General features: G+C 42.9%; 1 protein-coding gene across 3 annotated transcripts in view; it reads right to left on the reverse strand.

Annotated features, from left to right (window-relative positions):
• The window catches only part of roraa (RAR-related orphan receptor A, paralog a), a 180,201-nt gene that overhangs the window by 12,205 nt on the left and 148,747 nt on the right, over window positions 1-19,249 (reverse strand). For all 3 annotated transcript variants that reach the window (XM_046037029.1, XM_046037028.1, XM_046037030.1), the window contains one exon: window positions 1,237-1,322. In XM_046037029.1, coding sequence (XP_045892985.1) covers window positions 1,237-1,322 — 86 coding nt within the window. The remainder of the gene's footprint in view (window positions 1-1,236; window positions 1,323-19,249) is intronic.

The following is a 19,249-nucleotide window of genomic DNA, read 5'->3' on the forward strand; positions in this document are numbered from 1 at the left end:
GCTGTTACACTCTAATATCTGGCATTCAAATAGCACTGTATTTCACCAGTGTGTACAGCATGAGGGTGGTGTGTTTGGGCAGGAATGATAACAGTGGATGGTATCTTTCTTCAGTGGGGTTATTAGTGTTGATTAATGCAGCACTGGCATGTGCAGTGCTAAAGTATTGCGAATGTACACTGACTGGATTCCTCATCCTTTGACTTAATGAATTGATTCCAGCACATCATTAACATGCCCCACTCTACTGCTCCATACACATATGTCTTAATTAGCTGCTCATTGGCTGTTTAATTACAAGAAAACAGCTGACAGCTGCCAAGTTCCTTTATAATGGAAGCCATTATGGAAACAGGCTATAACTGCCAGTGACAAGCAGCACTCTTTAATAATGCTATGATTTATGGTCCAAACTTTTGTACTTGCACATATCATTAAAGGCCTCTCTGCCTTGGACTAATTAGCAATCATTAAAGATAGATTTCAGCAGTTTACTCTTTAGTGTTTTGGTCCTTCCAGCTCCTGTGTGAGGGAGAGGAGCACTGGGAAGAACAGCTAAAAGGAACCTCTCTCTCCCTCTCTTTCCCTCTCTCTCTCTCTCTCACACACACACACACACACACACACACACACACACACACACACACACACACACACACACACACACAGGAGCAAACAGCAAAGGTGCAGGCTGGCTGAGGAATGCTAATGATGTGCCTGGTGACAAGCACAGGGACAAGAATCCACTCTAAGCACAAAATTCTCCTCACTGTGAATGGCTGGTGCATTTGAAACAGTACAAAAGGCGGCTTCAATGGAAGCAACACTGTAGCAAACAGCCAACAATCTGCTATAATTCAAAGCACTCTCCTTTTGATCATTTTATTTCAAGAAGAACAGGCTGCAGCAGAAGCAAAAAAAATGTGAAAAGACATGTCCCTGGGAGGGAAAAGCAGAGCAAGGCAAAGGAATGACTTTGTCCTACTAATTGTGGTTTTCTGTGATGTCCTCTGTGGTGCTTGACCACTTTAACGATCATGTTCTGTGTGTTTACACTTCGCAGTCCCTCTCCAAATCATCGTAAAACTTCAGCAACATTTTCAAACGTTTTTTCCTAGCAAGCAACTTTCTTTACGTCCTCAATTTTCCCTGTCTTTCCCCTTCTCGGCTCTCCTGTACCTCACATACACACACTACTTCCCATGACACAAACAAGTTCGGTCTCTTGACGCTTACCTTACAGCCTTCACATGTTATCACGCCGTAATGGATGCCTGATGATTTGTCTCCACAGATCTTGCAGGGAATTATTTCGATTTGAGCTGCAGAGAAGAAAAGGAAATGAAAGAAATAATAAATAATAAAAAAAATCAACATTTTGCTGTCACAAGTCACTGTACAACACCCTCACCATGGATCCATGTTGGTACATGAAAGAGCACTGTGCTTCTAAAAACATCTCATCCGGTGGCTTTTGAATCCTCACTTCCACAGAGCATTAGCTGAATATTTACCGAGCTGTGTGTGTGTGTGTGTGTGTGTGTGTGTGTGTGAGAAGGGAAGGAGGCCATTTTAAGTCCTCACAAGCAGCCAATGTAAACATGGTGTCAATTTGCATCCTAAACACAACTTACATAAGGAAAAACCCAGCTATCCACAAACCCTAATACGCTACAGTAGTACTAATACTAGCCTGGTGCAATGAAAGGCTCTTTAGCCACATGAGGACACATATTCACTGGTGGAAAACTTGACTTCATGAAGCCTCTTAAACTTCAAAACCATAAAAACCTCAGGAGTACATCCATTGCGGCCACAAAGAATCATAACATGCCCACTGTGCTGGATGGAGCAGTGGCAGGGACTGTGTTCAGTGGGGGGGTTTGGCTGTGGTGTTGTGCTGTTGACAGGCCTGTGATTCACCCGCCATAAAGGACAAAAGCACAGAGAGGACAGGCCTCATCCATCGTTGGCCCTTCTCTTCAGGAGCAGACCACAGGGCAACGCAAGAGAACAGACAGAACACACAGACATCAGAGACACAGAACTCCCAGCTCGTCCCACTGCTCTCAGCTTTATCACTGCAGCCACTGATGGTGCATCCCTCTCCACCTCCACCTCCCCCCTCTGTCTTCCCCCTGTTCTCTCTTCCTCCAGTGATCTCTATCTCACAGCCCTCCTCCACATCTTCAACATCTCAGTCCCACCATCCCAACAGTGCACTGCAGCGCCAGACGAACTCCGCTATCTGATCTAAATCGAGGAAAGATCACCGCGGGATATTTTCTCACGATGTAATGGTTTTCTCCAACCAGCCATGCAACCAACCAATCAGAGCACACTGAGCTATTGCAACACAAGTCTATACTAATTAGGAATATTATAATTTTGCCTTAATGAGAAGCAATAAAAATTATAATAATTAAAAAAGTGGTGGTACATTCTATGTCAAAGTGTTACATCAGCCTCTCCCCTCTAGCCAGGCCTCACTGTCTACTATGAAGCCCCGTGCCTCCTCCCAAGACTAGAAGCTTCAAATATCCCTTGTACACCTTAACAACCAACCTCTTTAAACTTGTTTGATCACATCAAAAGTACTTTTGCTGGGGTTCAATCCAGAGATCTCTGCCCATTTTAATCATCTGCCTAGGAGCTTGTAATGTGTCATGTGGATAATGTCCTTGTCCCTGAGGCATGCCCGTGAGAGGCCCTTAACACAGAGCCTCTAATCCACTAACCCCGGAGCCACACTCCATTCATTCAGGAATCTGTGTCTGTTCTCCTCGCGCTGCTGGAGTCAACAAGACTGGCCATGTTTACATGGAATTAGCCTACATTTTAGTAAAATTAACAAAAGGAAGTGGTGGAACATGCACAATTAATTCTCCTCCAGACAACACCTCCTGTGATTTGTGATTCTCACATACAATAGAGGGCAGTGCACCTCGTCGGCCCGGATTAGAGTGAAATCCAGGCAGGAGGCGGGCTTTCCCAACCTAACTGAGAGGGTTAATTTATAATTAATCTTTTCCTTACTGTGCACAGTTGCTTGTTATTTTGGTTAGGTCTATCTCTGTATGAGTGCACTCTATTGTTTGTTTTTGTGTTCTCCCTGCATGAGCATTAGCAGTGCAGTGTGTTTCAACTCCTTTAGCATTTTCAGCCTCATTACTTACATAATTTGTTCTGACATGCACTCACAACAACTGAAGCGTGCTGTAATTATGACTAGCTGTGGTTATGGCAAACTAAAGGTTGTAGTGACAGGCCCTAGCCATTGGGTGGCAGTGCAGGGCTGTGGCCATGGTTGTCTTGCTAAGTTAAGCCAAGCTTCCACCCACCCTATCCAGCCCACAGGCTTTTGGCTCTGAGCTGCAGCCTCTGAGAGCTCCAGGCTTAGGCTGCTGCTGGCTTCCCCACCCCCACAGCATAGCTGTAAGATGCCTTCATCTCTCCTGAAGAAGCGGAGCTGGCTGGGCACTCGCTCAGGCCTGACAGAGGCTGTGCCACATCAGGTGAAAGCAGTGGGAGTAGAGACGCGGGGGTGCCAGGCTGGGCAGGGCATACATATACACAAGCATGCCTCAAAAAGCCCTATCTGCAGCAGGAAGGCCCTGAGTACACACAGCCTCACCAGCTAACACCCTCTCACTTCACCGCTGCACAAGCCCCTGGATGCTCAGTGCACTCAACAGTAAAAAGGGTTTGTCTCTGGACTGGCTGAGGCAGGCTCTGTAGTTTCTTGTATGAGAAAAGACCTCGGTCTGAACATATAGTTATTTCCACACTGGGATAAGCAGCTTTCAAAAACATGTGGAGAGGGGGGTCAAGGAGAATAAATACAGAGCAATGACACAATGGAGATCAAATACACCATGAAGTCACCTACATCATCAGCCTAAGTCAATATTTGTATATCTCTATGACTGTGCAAGTTGTTCTTTTGAGTGACTGGTCATGGGGGCCCTAAGCTACACTTCAGACACTGAGGATGATTTGAACTGAATTCACACAGGGGAGTCAATCAAACAAAAAGGCCTGCGCTTATAAGCACTCCCAATCTGGCAGTCAATATCTATTGACATGAGCTGCGGTGTTAACTGCCTCTTGGTGTGAAACAGGCAGCTGCTGGCTCGCTTGAGCTTGACCAGCGCAGTGCCACTGATCCCATTCACTGCGTCTGCCTGCCTCCCTGCCTGCCTCCCTGCCTGCCCGTTTCCCTGCCAGCCAGCCCTGCCTGCTCTGTTTACAACATCAAAGCCAGGCACAGTTAGACGGGCAGCCATGCTAAAGCCCATCCCAGCAGCCTGCTGCTCCTCACAGCACTGTGAGATGGCCTCTGCACACAGGCCACTTCAAAGACACGTGCTGAGATGCCAAGATTATGTGTGGATCACACTGTAGCACAATCACACTACGCACCTAACCATAAGGGCCGGACAGCGGCTCAAGACTGGTTTCCTGTCTGCGGCATTGCAGCCTGTCGTGGGTGTCTCAGACAATGGGCATGGCAGAGAGAGGAGACAGTGAAGCCGAATGCTAAAGCTTGTTCTTTGTCTGTCTGTGGTTGAGCAGTTCAAGGACACTGATTCATCACACTAGCAGGCCCTTTGAGGGGATGACGTGTCACTCAGAGCACATGTACAATAGGGCAGCGAGGCCTCTGCATGTTCACCCAGTGCCCTTCACTGTCTTCTCCACAGCCCTGAGATCAACCAACTGCTAAACCTACACTACATTATCAAAGACCTGTAAACTCACAGTCAAATGTGAACACCCCGAACAATTGTTATTTTTAAGCACTGAATAGACAGATGTTGTCAGACAGGGAAACGTCCTCTGTATACAGTGTAAATGTAGTATTGCAGTACAATTAGCATGCACTGAAGACCATCTTTTTAGATAAAAACAAACATTTTATTTAGTTCCGGTAATTATTCTTAAATTTACTTTTTAGAATTATATAGTTAAAATTTTCAATGCGGCATGCTGGTAACATGCACAAAATAAAACTGAAAATATTACAGGCTTGTGCAAACATGGAAAATAACTAGTTAAAATCTCTTGGCTGTTCCCACTGAACCCTTGGACTACTGACATAACGTTGAAGGATTAAGATTATCCCTTACATTACAGACCCATGCCCAGGCCACCGTCATAATGCTGAGAGCTTAACTCATTACTCGATTGGACCATTAAATCATTTTCTCATGGCCTGATGATTCATGATGGATGTGCACAATAAATGAGGTCTGAAATCAAGGCTTCTATACTGTTGGGTATATGCAGATCTTCTGTTCACTGGCTCATTTACAATGCACAATCATTCCAAAAAGAAAACCACGTGGAGCAGTTGGAGGAAGAATAGATTTGCTTCTCTCTGCATGGTGGTGTGTGAGTGAGCGAGTATATAGTACGTGTGTATCGGTCATGTTGTGTTGACAGCTGTCAATGACAGAGTGACGCAAGCCAGTGGGCTCCTGTCAGAGATTATGTAAGAAACTGGACAGGGCACAGCATTATGAACAGATCAACAATTCCTCTCCCATCAGGCAAACTGTCTTAATACATTCTCCTCTTAGAATATTTTGCAATAAAAGCTTATAAGGATCACATGTCTGCTCTCTGGGCTGCACTCAGAACAGAGAATTTACACATTATCAACATACAAACACCTGGGGCACTGAACTGTCTGGCAAATGTGTACTAAGCAGTGTTCCTCCATCATTATGTGCAACTATTCATTTTGCCACATGAACTTCCCATTTGGCGGTGGAGATCAGCTGTCGGTTGATAAACAGTCTTCTCTAAACAGATACCCACGACAGTCAGATCTAGCTGTAGAGAGACGACAGCCTAACAAGAGCTGGAATCAGAATTCTGCCTCTTTTCATCTGCCAGGGCTCTGCTGTCATGTGAAGTCGCACAACACAATACTTTTTTTATTCCCATTTATGCAGCAGAAGAAAGGTTATTTGAATGTCAGCGGCAAAGGACAGTCGTGGCACGGAACACAGGCTGAATAGTATAAATGTGTTATTTGTTTAGGGATCGGAGGTGGCTGGCATATTACCATAGAGCTGTTCTAATGTTATTTGCTGGGTTGTTGCACAAAGAAAGCACATAGCGCTCTACAGAAATTCACCTGCAGACCAAAACTCTATATCATCAGCTTCCATTCAACCTATAAACATGCTGAAGTCATCAAAAATATTCGGACCAGAGGGATTAGAGCAAGGAAAGCCATAATTGACACATTTTGATGTCTCTATGCTGCGTCTTGCTAATTCCCCCCCCATTCATTTAGCTGCATAAGCTGTGATCCCCCTTCACTAGAGACCAGCTATATTTGAAGATATATTTCCGTTTCAAAAGATGGGCTCTTTAAGCCTTTCCCTGTTATTCCTTCATAGCAGTGCAGTGACTTTGCTAAAGCTCAGGTCTGGACCATCGCCCTGGGCCGCTTTTTAGATGAACTCATGCGTACATCTCTGTGTTTGTTTGTGTGTGAGGCCTATTAATATTTCAACACTGCCCAACTCCAGATGCCTGTACAACACAGCAGTGCTTCTCTCTTCATGTCTCTCCCTGTATTTACTTGACTGTTTTATTGAAGTGCATTCTGACACCCTCTATGAGGGGGAGCCGGAGAGAGAAAGATGTATTCCCAAACGGCAGCGCAAGACATCTCTCTCCATGTCTCTTTCTCCACCAGCGTAACAGTAATTTGGGCACTAATTTATGTGTTGTTGTGGCAAAGATTGACGAGCTTCCTGACTGAGAGTCTGAACGCCTGCACTCTAGGGGAAACAACAAAAGCCTGGGTTTACCGAGCAGACGAGCACCATGAAGGGTAGCATGTGTGCGGCGCTCTTCTCCCCTCCCTTGTCTGCCCCACCTGAGCTCAAATCTCTCTCCCCATCACTCCTTACCTCCCTCTATCCATCTTCCCCCACCTATCCCCTTCTTGTCTGTGACTGCAGTGACAAGTGAAGTTGTGCCTGGGTGCTGGGGACCGGAGGGCACGCCCCTTCTGTTTGTGTGAGCGTGTGCGTGCGGGTGTACATGTGTGCCAGGAGGGAGAAAGGCTCACACTGTTTACTCTAATGGCAAAATACAATCTGTAGACAGCACTCACTTATGCATTCTACCCCCCATGTTTTGTCTAACTATTTAGATCATTTGGTTTCTACCCTAAATTCAAATGTGATACACCCTCTATTATAATGACATGCATTTTTGAAGGGAAATATAACATTGTAAGTCTGAGTCAGAGTTGCTTGTGAATTGTTTTTTTACTCATGCACTGTGCAGCAAGGCATTGGGATGCACCAAAACTCAAAATCACTGAGGCTGAAATCACATAGGACTGACTGATTGACTGGTGCAGGAGCTGCTGTTTGAATTCTAAGATTTTAGCTGTCGGATCATGTGACGCTTCTGAACCTTTTAGTCTGACCACTTGAACTAAGCTGGCAATGGTTAAAGCCTCGATTGTGGTACAGTGCCTTGGTTAAGCACCTCTCAGCCCCCAATCTCCCTACAGGGATGACAGCCTAGTAGGTTCCTTTAGAAAAACATTGAATATATAAATAATGAATCCCTCAAAACATCCACTGCAATTACACGCAGAAACCTTTACATAACAACAAAGAGCCTTGTTCCATTGCACCAGGGAATTTGCTACTGCCACATTGTCCAACTTCCTTCCTCCTGTAATTGCTGTATTAGTATGCATTTCTGTAAGACAAATTCTGTTGTGGGTTTTTGAATAAGAAATATCTACTTTTTCAAACAAAGAAATCAAAACGCACATCAATACAACTTCCTGTGTGGTGTTTTTGCGTTTGCATTTTAGTCAAAGTGCATATTTGAGTGCCTCAGTTATGCATACTGGGGGGAGCAGTAGAGGTGTGAGGGTAAAAAGAAGAGGGAGACTGGAGGTCCAGTCTCATGCTGCTGCTCAGGGTCAGTGGGTCAGAGGCACGCCGCCAGAACACACATGGAGAGCAGGCTGAATAGTTCAGCTGACAGTAATTGTCCCTCTGTGGTCTCCTTAGGAAAACATGTTTCCAGACAACGCAGACTGGCTGCATGGGCCAGATAGTAATCATGATCTTGATTGGCTCCATCGAAGAGGGAAGCTCAGCATAAGCCTCCAGTTATGGCGCGAGTCAGTATTTCCACTGGAGCTGACATCAGCTGAAGCCAGCTCTGCGTGGGGATGCAGCACATGTGTTAATAGATCAAGCGGTGAGCTTTATTCCAAAACATTTTAAATCAATTTTTTGTGAGGAAAAAAAACATCATGACAGCAATGTCACAATGCAATATCTCTACAAATAAGAAAATAAGGAGCATCCGCAGGGTAAACGTGTGTCAATTAACAGTTTTCCTTTAAAAATGGTAATACTTTGAATTTTCCTATATTATAGTGTTTGAGTTAATGTGTAAGATACACTTACATATAACAATACAGATGTATTATGCTATATCAGTTAGCTCCTGCTTCACATCCAGGTGTTCTTTGCCCGCAGCCTGTCAATTTATAATATATAAGCACATCATCCTGACTTATTCCCTTATAATGGATACCAGATTGTGGGAAGACACTAGAAATTCACCAGCGCTGTTACATTATATTGATATATATTTTATTTTTTGAATGCTTTTTAATCATTCCTTGTACTGGAAATGCCCATCTTCACAAAAGAACAGAAACGTTTTACCCCACCACCCATGGTGAAATAAGCAGTTTACATAGATCTTTTTCATGTGCCGTGGTTTTGTGAATTAGAGATAATATAAAATTTTTATCATAATTTTAATGACATGTTTGCCTGAAGAAGGATAAAAGCGTTGCCTACATAAATGTATCATAATGCAATGTTTGTTCTGACTAGACTGCCAGATGTGTCTGCTGCTGGTGCTGTGTAGGCAGTGGACAAAAACAACTGCTCCTGGAATAGCCAAGATAAAAGAATATGTTCTCACCGTCTGATGACAATGTGCTTAAGTCAGTAGCAAAATTACAAAGTCAATCGCTCAAAACATGTGCAAGTCTGTCAACCTTTAATGAAATCTGGAAAGTTATTGTCTGCCAGGTTTATAAAGGTGCCACACAGCACCTCTGTTACCCAACAGTTTTTACAGCAGGGCTGACTTTTTTACAGGACCTCTGCCATTCGGCTTGAAGGTCTTGGGTTTTCATCAGCCGAAAAAGAGCAGGCAAGGACAGGGAAGATGAATGACATCAATGGCCAGCCGATACTTCCAGGGACGTGTGATTGAGACAAATGAGCCTTGTTACATTAGCTGGGATACTGAATCCTGCTGCTCAAAGATCCAGAGCTTGATAGAACTGAAACTAGAGGCACCTAACCTTTCCACAGATCAGCGATGTCATGAGGCCCCAGAAGAAGAGCTTTCTCAAAGAGCCTGCTTCACTGGGCTCGCTCCTTGTTTTTACCTGGACCTCTATTTGGTCCTCCTCATGTGAGCCCTAATTTATGTGCAACTACACACACACACTCAGCACTACAATTTCGCCTTCAAAGATTTTCTAAGCCCTCTCTTCCAGGTGTAGAGAGCAAATTATAAAGTGAGACAGAGTCATTATCTAATCCATATAGTGCCTTTGGCTATTAGTGTCTTAATAAGTGACTGCAAACACTTCCATTCCATCATTCAGCTCCAATGCTACTAAATGTTCAAAATGATTAAACTGAAATGTTATGATTGCGGCCATGTAAAATATTTACTTGTGATGAAATCTGCAAGGCATTTTAAAAATCAATTTGTTTATTTCATTTTGTTCCTGGCAGTATCACGGCCATGATAAGTAGACCGAGGCGATGAATGTCAATGGCTTGAGTGTCAGTACACTGCTATGTCACTTTATCAGTAACCATGTACGTGATTTACGTTATATTTGATGGGCTTGCAGTAAATTACATGTTAATATATTATATAGTTATAGCTATATACAGTACAGGTTGCTGTGCAGTGAGTCCAACAGTGGATCTCCAAGTGTGTTAGTGATTCTAACATTTTTAAGTAAGCCTGCTTTATGCTCAATGTCTCCTTGGGGTCATAAAATCCTGTTTTAAAACCTACGGGATTATCTCCAAAATGCATTGTCACTGAGTTTAAAAGACAGCAGTTTAGATTAGTTTCTAAAATGTTTCCTGTTTGGAAAAACATGGTTATCACGACATTTAATAGAAAAAAAACTACAATCATTTCTGCATTCACTGTGCAGGAGCTGCTAAGCAACTCTGTCGTTGTCTGTCTCTCGTCCTCACTCTCCTACAGTTGCGGCAAACTATGTGAAAGGCATTCCTAGACGACAGGGGTGCACGAGGAGTGTCTACTGCCACACAGAGTTCACGGACTGCTTACAGCATGTGAGGCACATTCCCCCTGCACTGCTGTTTTCACAGTCCTACAAACACTGGCCTGGTTTTGTTTAACATGGCAAGATTAAGCACCCATGCGCAAAGCATGCTTCCCTCCTTGCACACTTTGCTTAGAGTGGAAGGCCTGAGCGCTCGCTGCTACCTTTCGGTGAACCAGCTTCCATGACTGCTGGTGAATGCACCGTGGTGCTCTAATCCCAGGCAAATAAACAAGTGCCAAGATTAATGATTGCATAAACACATCCCAAAAGCCCTGGAATAACAATCAGTGCTTCAGCCTGCTCTGCTGCCATGCAAAGGCTCTTGGAGTCAGCTGACAGCCAGTATATCCATCTTTCCCTTCCTACTGCCTCACAACAGCCAGGAACTGTCTGTGCTTTGTTGCTTCATTAACAACAGGAGGCTGTCAATATTTTCCACATGAGAGTGGGTATTTGCAGCACTGGACTAGGAACTTCTAACCCAGAGCAGGACATAGGGTCCTCCACAGTCCTTCAGCTCTTCACTTCTTCCTTCTTTTTGCTAACCAAGGCCACTACACAGCTTGTCTGGCCCTCTGCGCCTCACATAAAGTGCATATCTGTTTGTAATAATGAGGACAGCATGGATGGAACAAAGTGGAAATATCAATGCAGTTCTAATGTTGTGAAAAAGACAGTTAAGTACACATCTAGGAGTACATTAGAAGTGTGTGTATAGCAATATATCACAATCACAACAGACCAAACAAGGCCATTAAAATGACATTAGGAGCATGGATCGTCCTCTCATCCCTGGTTTGCGACTGTAAGACAAGCTCCTTTGTGGTGAGGGGAAAGTAGTGGAGACAGGGAGAGATAGAGAGTGAGAAAGAAGAGTGAGAGTGAGAGTGAGAGAGAGCAATGCAGCCCACTGGTCCAGGGCAGGGGAGCGTGGGATGTTCAGATGAAGTGGGAGGCCCCTCTCCAGGAGGTTGCTCCTCAGCATGAAGGCAGAGGCAGCACCCTGCCTAATGAGGGGTGAAGTGGAGCCCCCTGTGGGACCCCCTCGGGCACATTCATTAGGAGATGAAAAAGCGTTTCCCGCGGCAGAGCAAGTGCCTGCCTTGGCTCGGACATGTTTAATTTAGGGCCATATGAAGACACAAGGCCACACTGGCCAGGTCGGCTACTGTTGGTCAGGAGAATCAACAGCACACAGGTCCAGTGAGCCAGAGCTTGACTAAATGACTGTTTGCAGAAATTAATTGTTTTTTTTTCTCTAAAGGTTTAGGGTTTGATGTCACCTTTTAAGCTTACAACATTCAGATTATTAAAGGTCAAGTGCACTGATACTTCCAACTACGTATAAAACTTCTGTTGCAGACAGGCTATAATAGAGAAAATGTGGGGTTTATCACAAGTTTCATTCCCTTCAATGCATTGCATTTTGTTGCATCTTTACGGCTCCAGGCAAAAATAATAGATTCATTTAGCCAGTGGTGGTTTGTGGAAAGGAACCAAGGATTATGGTAATGCAGCACTGAATGCTGCAAGCAAAATACAGTAAAAGAGAAATTGCTGCAGTAAGAGACACAGGAAGAAAATCACAGAGGTTAATTTATATGATTGCACAAATCTGCATTATGCATCTTGAACATCTCATATTGTACAAGGTATACTGTTTGTAAAGACAATAGAAGAGACAGGGCTTCTTTTCTTTCACTGTATAAAGAAGGGCATTACAGGGTATCAAACTATGGTGATTCAAATGCATGTCCGCTTATCACAGCTGCTTATCCTTGTTCCTGATGAATCCTCACATTTATTAAGGCTGTCTTCTTGCCTTGTTAGATATGTATAACCAATCTCCTGTAATTAGCAACTGCTAACCTTTGGGGTGCTAATCCCCCATGAATTGTGGATTTGTACATCAAAGCCCACACTCTCCCATATAGCTGGTGCTTGAAATTACACTCGATTTGAAACCTGCAATTATTTGTATAGCATGGATGCAAACAGTCTCCTCTTTTATGTCTCTGAGAATCCCGTGGGTTTGCAGTAAAGAATCCTTAATCCACTCCAGTGGAATCCAAATATAGAGTTAACACTAGCTTTCCTAAAATTTAGATGCACAGCCAAGTGCCTGCTGTGCACGTAAAGTGGAGAAAGCTTCTCTCTCTCTCTCTTTTTTTTTTTTTTACAGTTAAAATTAGATTTCTTTATTGGCATAAATGCATCATATAAGAAGCAAGGGGGAGTGCCCGGCTATGCTTTTAGTTGTGATCCTGTCCATTGAAAGTCAATGTTATAATCAATGGTCTTGTCCCTTTGTTTAATATAATCACATGTCCAGGGCTCTGTCAACAGGGTGAATGCTCTGCTGTTTAGAGTCTGCTGCAATTTGTACTCTCTCCCATTCAAGGCCAGGCTAAACCCATTGTGCAAGGAGGGTGAGATTATAGAGAGGCAAAACAAATGAGATAGCTTCCCACACACACACACACAGGCGTGTGCGGGCATACACACGTATGATGCTTTTGCGGGGAGGATGCCTGAAGCATTTATTTTCTTTAATGAGAGACATGAGTCTCCATGCTGTGTCAGTGATGCACAGCATGGGAACAATAGGGTGGGCTTTAATTCCATCAATCTACTGCATTTATCCTTGTATCACATCAATACCTGTCAGTTAAGCTGGATGAGATAAATCATGTCAAGCAGACTGAGTCAGGGCCACACTGAGCTCAGTAAATATGCAGACTTAAAACTCATCTTAAAACTCGGGGGTGAATACGGTTACACGCAGTCAGTGACAAATTTGGAGCATGGGTCTTAAGCAAGGAAATACAAGAGATTACCGTGTGAGACAACATGACACAAAGATCATCCTTCCTGCACTTACTCTAGTAAGTGATTAAATAGCTATGAATTAACAATGATGTTGTTAGGTATTTAGAGGAAACACTATACCTTGGCTGTCACCTTAGCCTCCCATGGAAATCTCTTTACTTACCATACTGTAACAAGGATCTCACAGTTACACTTCTTTTACCATCTTAAATGGGAACTGACACCCCACCTCCCGACACCCGACATAAAATGCATGCATAAATGGGCAAGGTGCTATTGAATGACACGGAAAACTTAACTGTGACAAGCAGAATCGGGATTCATACAGCTCATTATTGTGTGTTTATATGCATTATGTGTCTATGCGCATACCTAAACTCACTGTACAGCATGTGTGATTCTGCCTTTATATTTGTGAGCAGAGAAATACCAGGCAGGCTGGATCTTGAAAAGTCCTTCTCCAGATATGTGCAATAACATCAGATTTATCGTCAGATAAAAAAGTTACATATAAAACACTTAGAGGATTGGCTTTGAGCGATAGCAATAACCCTGCAGGCAGCCAAATTATGATTTATGTACTTTGGCTTGAGAGTGCATGGGGCAGTAATGTATATGTCTATGGTAGCTGGGCTTCTTATTGTAGCATAGGAGCAACTCTGTGAGAATACATTTGGTGTAAAATTGCTTCATCTGTTTACAATTCCATTTGGAGTTTATGAGAAAGACAAGCAAACACAGCCTGATATATTGCCCCTGTGTCATGGCATGGCAGGAGCATCCACACAAAGATTCATCTCTCAGTTAGAAGCCAAATGATACGTCTAATTTGCTGCGAGCACAGTTATTTTTAACCTCTCCAGCTGACAGATAATGGAGCTTGACTGTCAGCGCTGGTGTGTGTGAGCGTGTTAAAAGGTTGCAAACTCTTTTCAATTTACCATTCCCTTTGAGTGAATTAAAAAAATGTGCATTCCCATTAGTTCACCTGATTGACATTGCCTTCTCTTTTATCAAAACCAAAGGTGGGGGGTGGGGGGGCTTAAAAACAGTTGACTGAATGAAGATGGAGACTTCCAACAGCAATCTAAATTTGGTTTTCACATGTGCTGTCAATAACTACAATGCCTGGAAAACATCTCAGAAATCACACGGAAGTGGAGTTTTTTTTGTTGTTGTTATTAATTGGACAATTGTTTTACTTTCCTAAATCTTGGGAGTCCTTTTGTGCAGCATGCTACGGTATCATCATGTACAAATCTGCAACTTTGCCTGCCCTCTACAATTGTTCCTTCATTATTCAATCTCCATTTGAGAAGGGGGAAAAAATGTGGATTTTAATCTTCGTAGCTTTTATTTCATTTAGGCATTTCTCTCTGATAAGAGAAAAATCTATGTTCCTTCTTGCCACTAACAGGAGAGCAGCAACATTGTTGAACTAATGCCAGTTACATAAGGCCAATGGAAACTGTTCTTAATCAATGAGCTGGCAGTGGACTGCAGGCTGGTGTGGCTGATGTAATTTAGATGGACACCCCAGCCTCTTTTTATTAAACATAGGTGTAAATCATTACACCTTCATTGTTAAGGGACATCAGACATTTTTAACAGGCAGCACTGGTTAGACTGCACTAACATCACAATGTAATAGGAAAACATCATGTCTTCAAGCATGGAAACATCCAAATAACTTCACAAATGGTTGGACGTGTGAAGTGGCACAGAGACATGGACAGAATATAACAAGTCATGTCAGTCTAGTTTAACAGGCTTTACATCCAACATACCCTCTCTATATATTTTAAAGTATTTTATGGAATAAGAATAACAAATCAGTCATACACCCAAATAATGTATTACTGTAATGTACTGTAATGTTTTATAGTATGAACTTTAACTCATAACAAATGGCAGGAGGAAAACCACTGCCTCACACAGCAATCTCATTTTTCTACTGTAAATAGTATTCCAGTGAGTGACTACATTTCCACTGTCCCAATGACCAGCTGACCTCTTCACAGCACGTTATGTGAGAGAAGTGAGGGGGACATGCAGGGAGGTCTGTTCACTTCGACCACCCCAGCAGAGGCAGCCGGCTGCCTGTTTCCTGCCTGCCTTTGTGTATCATAGTGCTCTTAAAAAAGATATAGTACGCTCTCAGTAGGCAGTGACACTTCACATTGACCAGGTCCGACTTCAGCTCTAAGGTAATTCGAGATACAAACCACACTCATGGCACAATCCCAGCAGCTCTCAGCTCTCTGCTTACATGACCAGATCAGAGCTCAAGTGAACTGTTATAGAATAGTTCCTGACCTCAGTGTTAAACTATAAGCTGTGGTTGTTATTGCCTTTAAATCTCCCTGCTAGGTGTTGTACCACAGCTAAAAACTGCTACAGTATGAGAGAAAATAAATTCTGTTGTTCAGCAATTGTGGTGCCCTGTAATATGGCAAAATAACTGGTTTAAAAACATCATATCAGTATGTTATCTAAGATTCACTTAATTTGGTGTGAAATGACAACTTTAACTTCAGTCATATATTACCTTGTTATTTTGAGGCACAAATTAAAAAATCATGTGCTGTGCTTGGAAGTGCTCCAAAATAAAAGGGGATCATCCTTTTCTTTCAAAATATGCATGCTTATCAAAACAGAATTTTTGCAAATAGGCTGATCCAGTACAATGCTGTTCTTGCTCAAAAAACCTGCTGAAAAAGCCTTTATGCATTCTAACCAAGCACTCACACTTCATGCTGTAGCAAGTGAGCTGCCACTGTATTGTTAATATGTTTCCATATTGGCATTGTCTCCTGCTTCACTTCAGGCAGCTAAGGTTCATATACAGGTGCCAATAGCAGTGCTCTTTAAGGCTTACATAAGCAGCAGCTAATGCTGCTGGGTCAGTATTTGGGATCTAAGCCTGGGAGGAAACATGATCCACCACAACAACGTTGTACATGTTGCCCTGGCCTGGCAGGAAACACAACACGCTTTATGAATCGAAACAAATCACATACAGTGGTGACTAGCAGGAAGAATGATTTCTCTCTCTCTGCCTTCTTGACACACTAGATTCGTTTCTCTGCCTGTTCAGTTGGCACAAACATCACCCCGTTACAAAAGAACATAAGGCTTGGGGAATTTTCTAGAAAACCCGTTGCAATTCTCCTCCATGCTACTTAAATTACAGAAGAGGTCACAGCAGGGGACTTCGGAACACTGCTACCAATCAACTGCTACAATTCTCCTGGTGTGTTTGTCAACATTGCTGCCTAGCGTAATTGGCATAATTGTCAGGTTAGAGCTCAGAACAAACTGGGCGTCCTCTTGGCGAGCGCGGGCTGTGTCATTAAGGGGACATGTTTCTGGAGGCGCTCCCGGGGACACATAACGTGCAAGCATGTTGGAGCGACAGCTCGCCTGATAAAATGGCTGCCTCTTATCTCTACTATGCATATGAAAGGCTTATGCCTTCTCCATGACAGATTCTACGCCTCATCACCATGGGATTTGCCCAGATACACCAGAACAGAAGCTGGGAGAAAAACAATGTATCACATGTATAGCCTCATCTTAACACTGTCAACTGATGTTGTGCATGTATCCTTGTGTGTATGTACACACATATGTGTGCTCACTTAAGAAAAATACAGTGTGAACATGAACACACCAAACAGATTCAGTGCTAGTTTGTTGTGGATAACAAAAATGTGTGTTTTTCACAGTGCACAATAACTCCCAGTTTACTGGCAGCACAGTGAACTTGGTACTCCCAGAGAAGCTTCAATTATCCTGATAATTTGTAGTGAACACTTGATATAATAATGATATAGTATCTATAATTACCACGATGAGGTGGGGTACAGTGTGCTGAAAAATAATCGTTTGTATCATCACCGCTGGGTAGCATCATTATTAATCTGACAGCACTCATAAAGCGCTTTGTTTGTTTTCTCTGATTGCTCTTTTACTACCAAAATAAACAACTTGGCTCCTTTGAGTTACAGCGGTATAATTTGCTGGAACAGCAAAGGCATTTATCTATAAATTTATTTTCAATTTGAGGTAAGCTGCAGTCATGAAAGCTAAATCACTACCAGGGAGAAGATTATTCTAATTACTAACCAGCTGTCGCACATGCTGCATGAGCACAGGATGTGTCAGAACACAGAGCAACCAGTAATCAGTTTCACAGAATCATTTGAGCACACATTTACATCTCGCACTAAATGTTAAACATGAAATTGTCTTCATTTGTATGGTAATGTTGTAAAACTAAAAGAAGCATATGCTATAATATGGCGTGACTGAATTTAGAAACACATTTTATGGTCAATTTGTGATGCAATCTCAAAAGCTGAGTGTTTATTCGCATCTGCCATAATCCTGATGGTATTTTAGTTTCTACTCTGATTATTCTAAAGGATATGTTGACCAACTGACAGCACTTAAATGTAATTCATATACAAATGTGGGCAAATTTTGTTTTAAAAAAGGAAAGCGAAAAGCGAGTTCAAAGGTATACTATGATTCAGCTACACAGTAAACTCACAAGGCAAAGTAGAAGCATTTTCTCATGTCTTTTCTGAGCTATATCTGAATTAGACCATAATGCTAGCATGGCTTGGTCTCTGGGGTTTTCTTTGCCATTTGCACTGCTAGCGCTGCAATCCCCCTGACAGGCCTGTTTACGACTGCTCTGCTATCAGAGGGCTGAGCGGAGCCAGGGACGAGCCTTCATTGGAGATTAAAGTGACCGTCACAAAGTCCAAAATCATCACTGCTTCCCACAGCAAGGCAAGACACTGAATGGGCTTAAGCCCATGCATCAACAACAACTCCATATCAGACGGATCCTCTGCTTTACACACACATTTCTTTTAAATTTCAATGTGCATTAATAAATGATGTTTGAAGACATTTTTGAAATAGGCTACAATCAATCTCTATACTGGCAAAAACTGTCATATTCATGGCTTCGTCACCAGAAAACAAGAGAAACAATTTGGCAAATACCATGCATTACATTACCTTCTAAAAACAGAAAAATGAGGACCTACTGCATCACATCAAGATCACATACAGTCTCTTTATCATTAGAGCTATCACACATGATTCCTTCTGATGGCAGAAGTTAGGCCAAGCTTCTCACATTTAATGGTAAAGTTTATCCATCTCCACTATCCACTATTACTGGTAGGAATTAGCAAATACTATGAGAGAGAATATGTGCAGCTGCATGGAATTCCTGCGTTCTGACCATAACACTGACCATAACCACTCAAAATGTCATGTCTCTCTCTCCCAAAATAGGATTTACAGAGAAGAAGATGTTACTCCACTTTTATGCTGATATTTTTTCCGTGGGGAAAACTCCCTGATTAGAGTTTAAATTCAGAAAACCTGTGAGTTCTTTTACACCTACACTGTAGGTAACAAAGAGCGATGCAACGTGTAACAATACTGCCCGGAAATAATGGCAGATGGAGGTTAAACAAAGCAACAAAGCCTTTATACACATTACGCACTCATTCCTCCTTCCATCAAAATTCTTGCTGTAACTCCAGAACAAAGCAGCTATTCTCAGAGGAACATGAAAGACAGACACCTGTCAATCACCGCTCCTCTGACTCCATATTTCTTGTGTCAGAGGCTGCAGGATGGAGAAATGTGCAATATTCTGATAATATTTCATGCAAACTAATGCAAGTCAGAACACTTCCCTGCTGGCCAGAAGGAGGGGAAATGAGAACAGGTAATTATCGGATTGCCTCAAGGCAAGAAATGATAGAGATTGCAGCGAACGGGGATATTTAGCCCTGCTAATGAAGGCCCATGTTTGGGAGCACTAGGAAGGGGGAGCAGAGGAAAGCTAGGCTGTGGCTCAGCAGGAGGCAGAGCCTGATAAGACCATCTTACATAATGGTCACATCCAGGCCTGGCTCGCTGTTTGGACTAAGGTTCCCTGTCCCTTACGTTCTCTTCCATCCACTCTGCATGGCGGGCCAAGGGAGCCTA

Source organism: Micropterus dolomieu, linkage group LG22, assembly GCF_021292245.1.
Source record: "Micropterus dolomieu isolate WLL.071019.BEF.003 ecotype Adirondacks linkage group LG22, ASM2129224v1, whole genome shotgun sequence".
Taxonomy (NCBI): Eukaryota; Metazoa; Chordata; class Actinopteri; order Centrarchiformes; family Centrarchidae; genus Micropterus; species Micropterus dolomieu.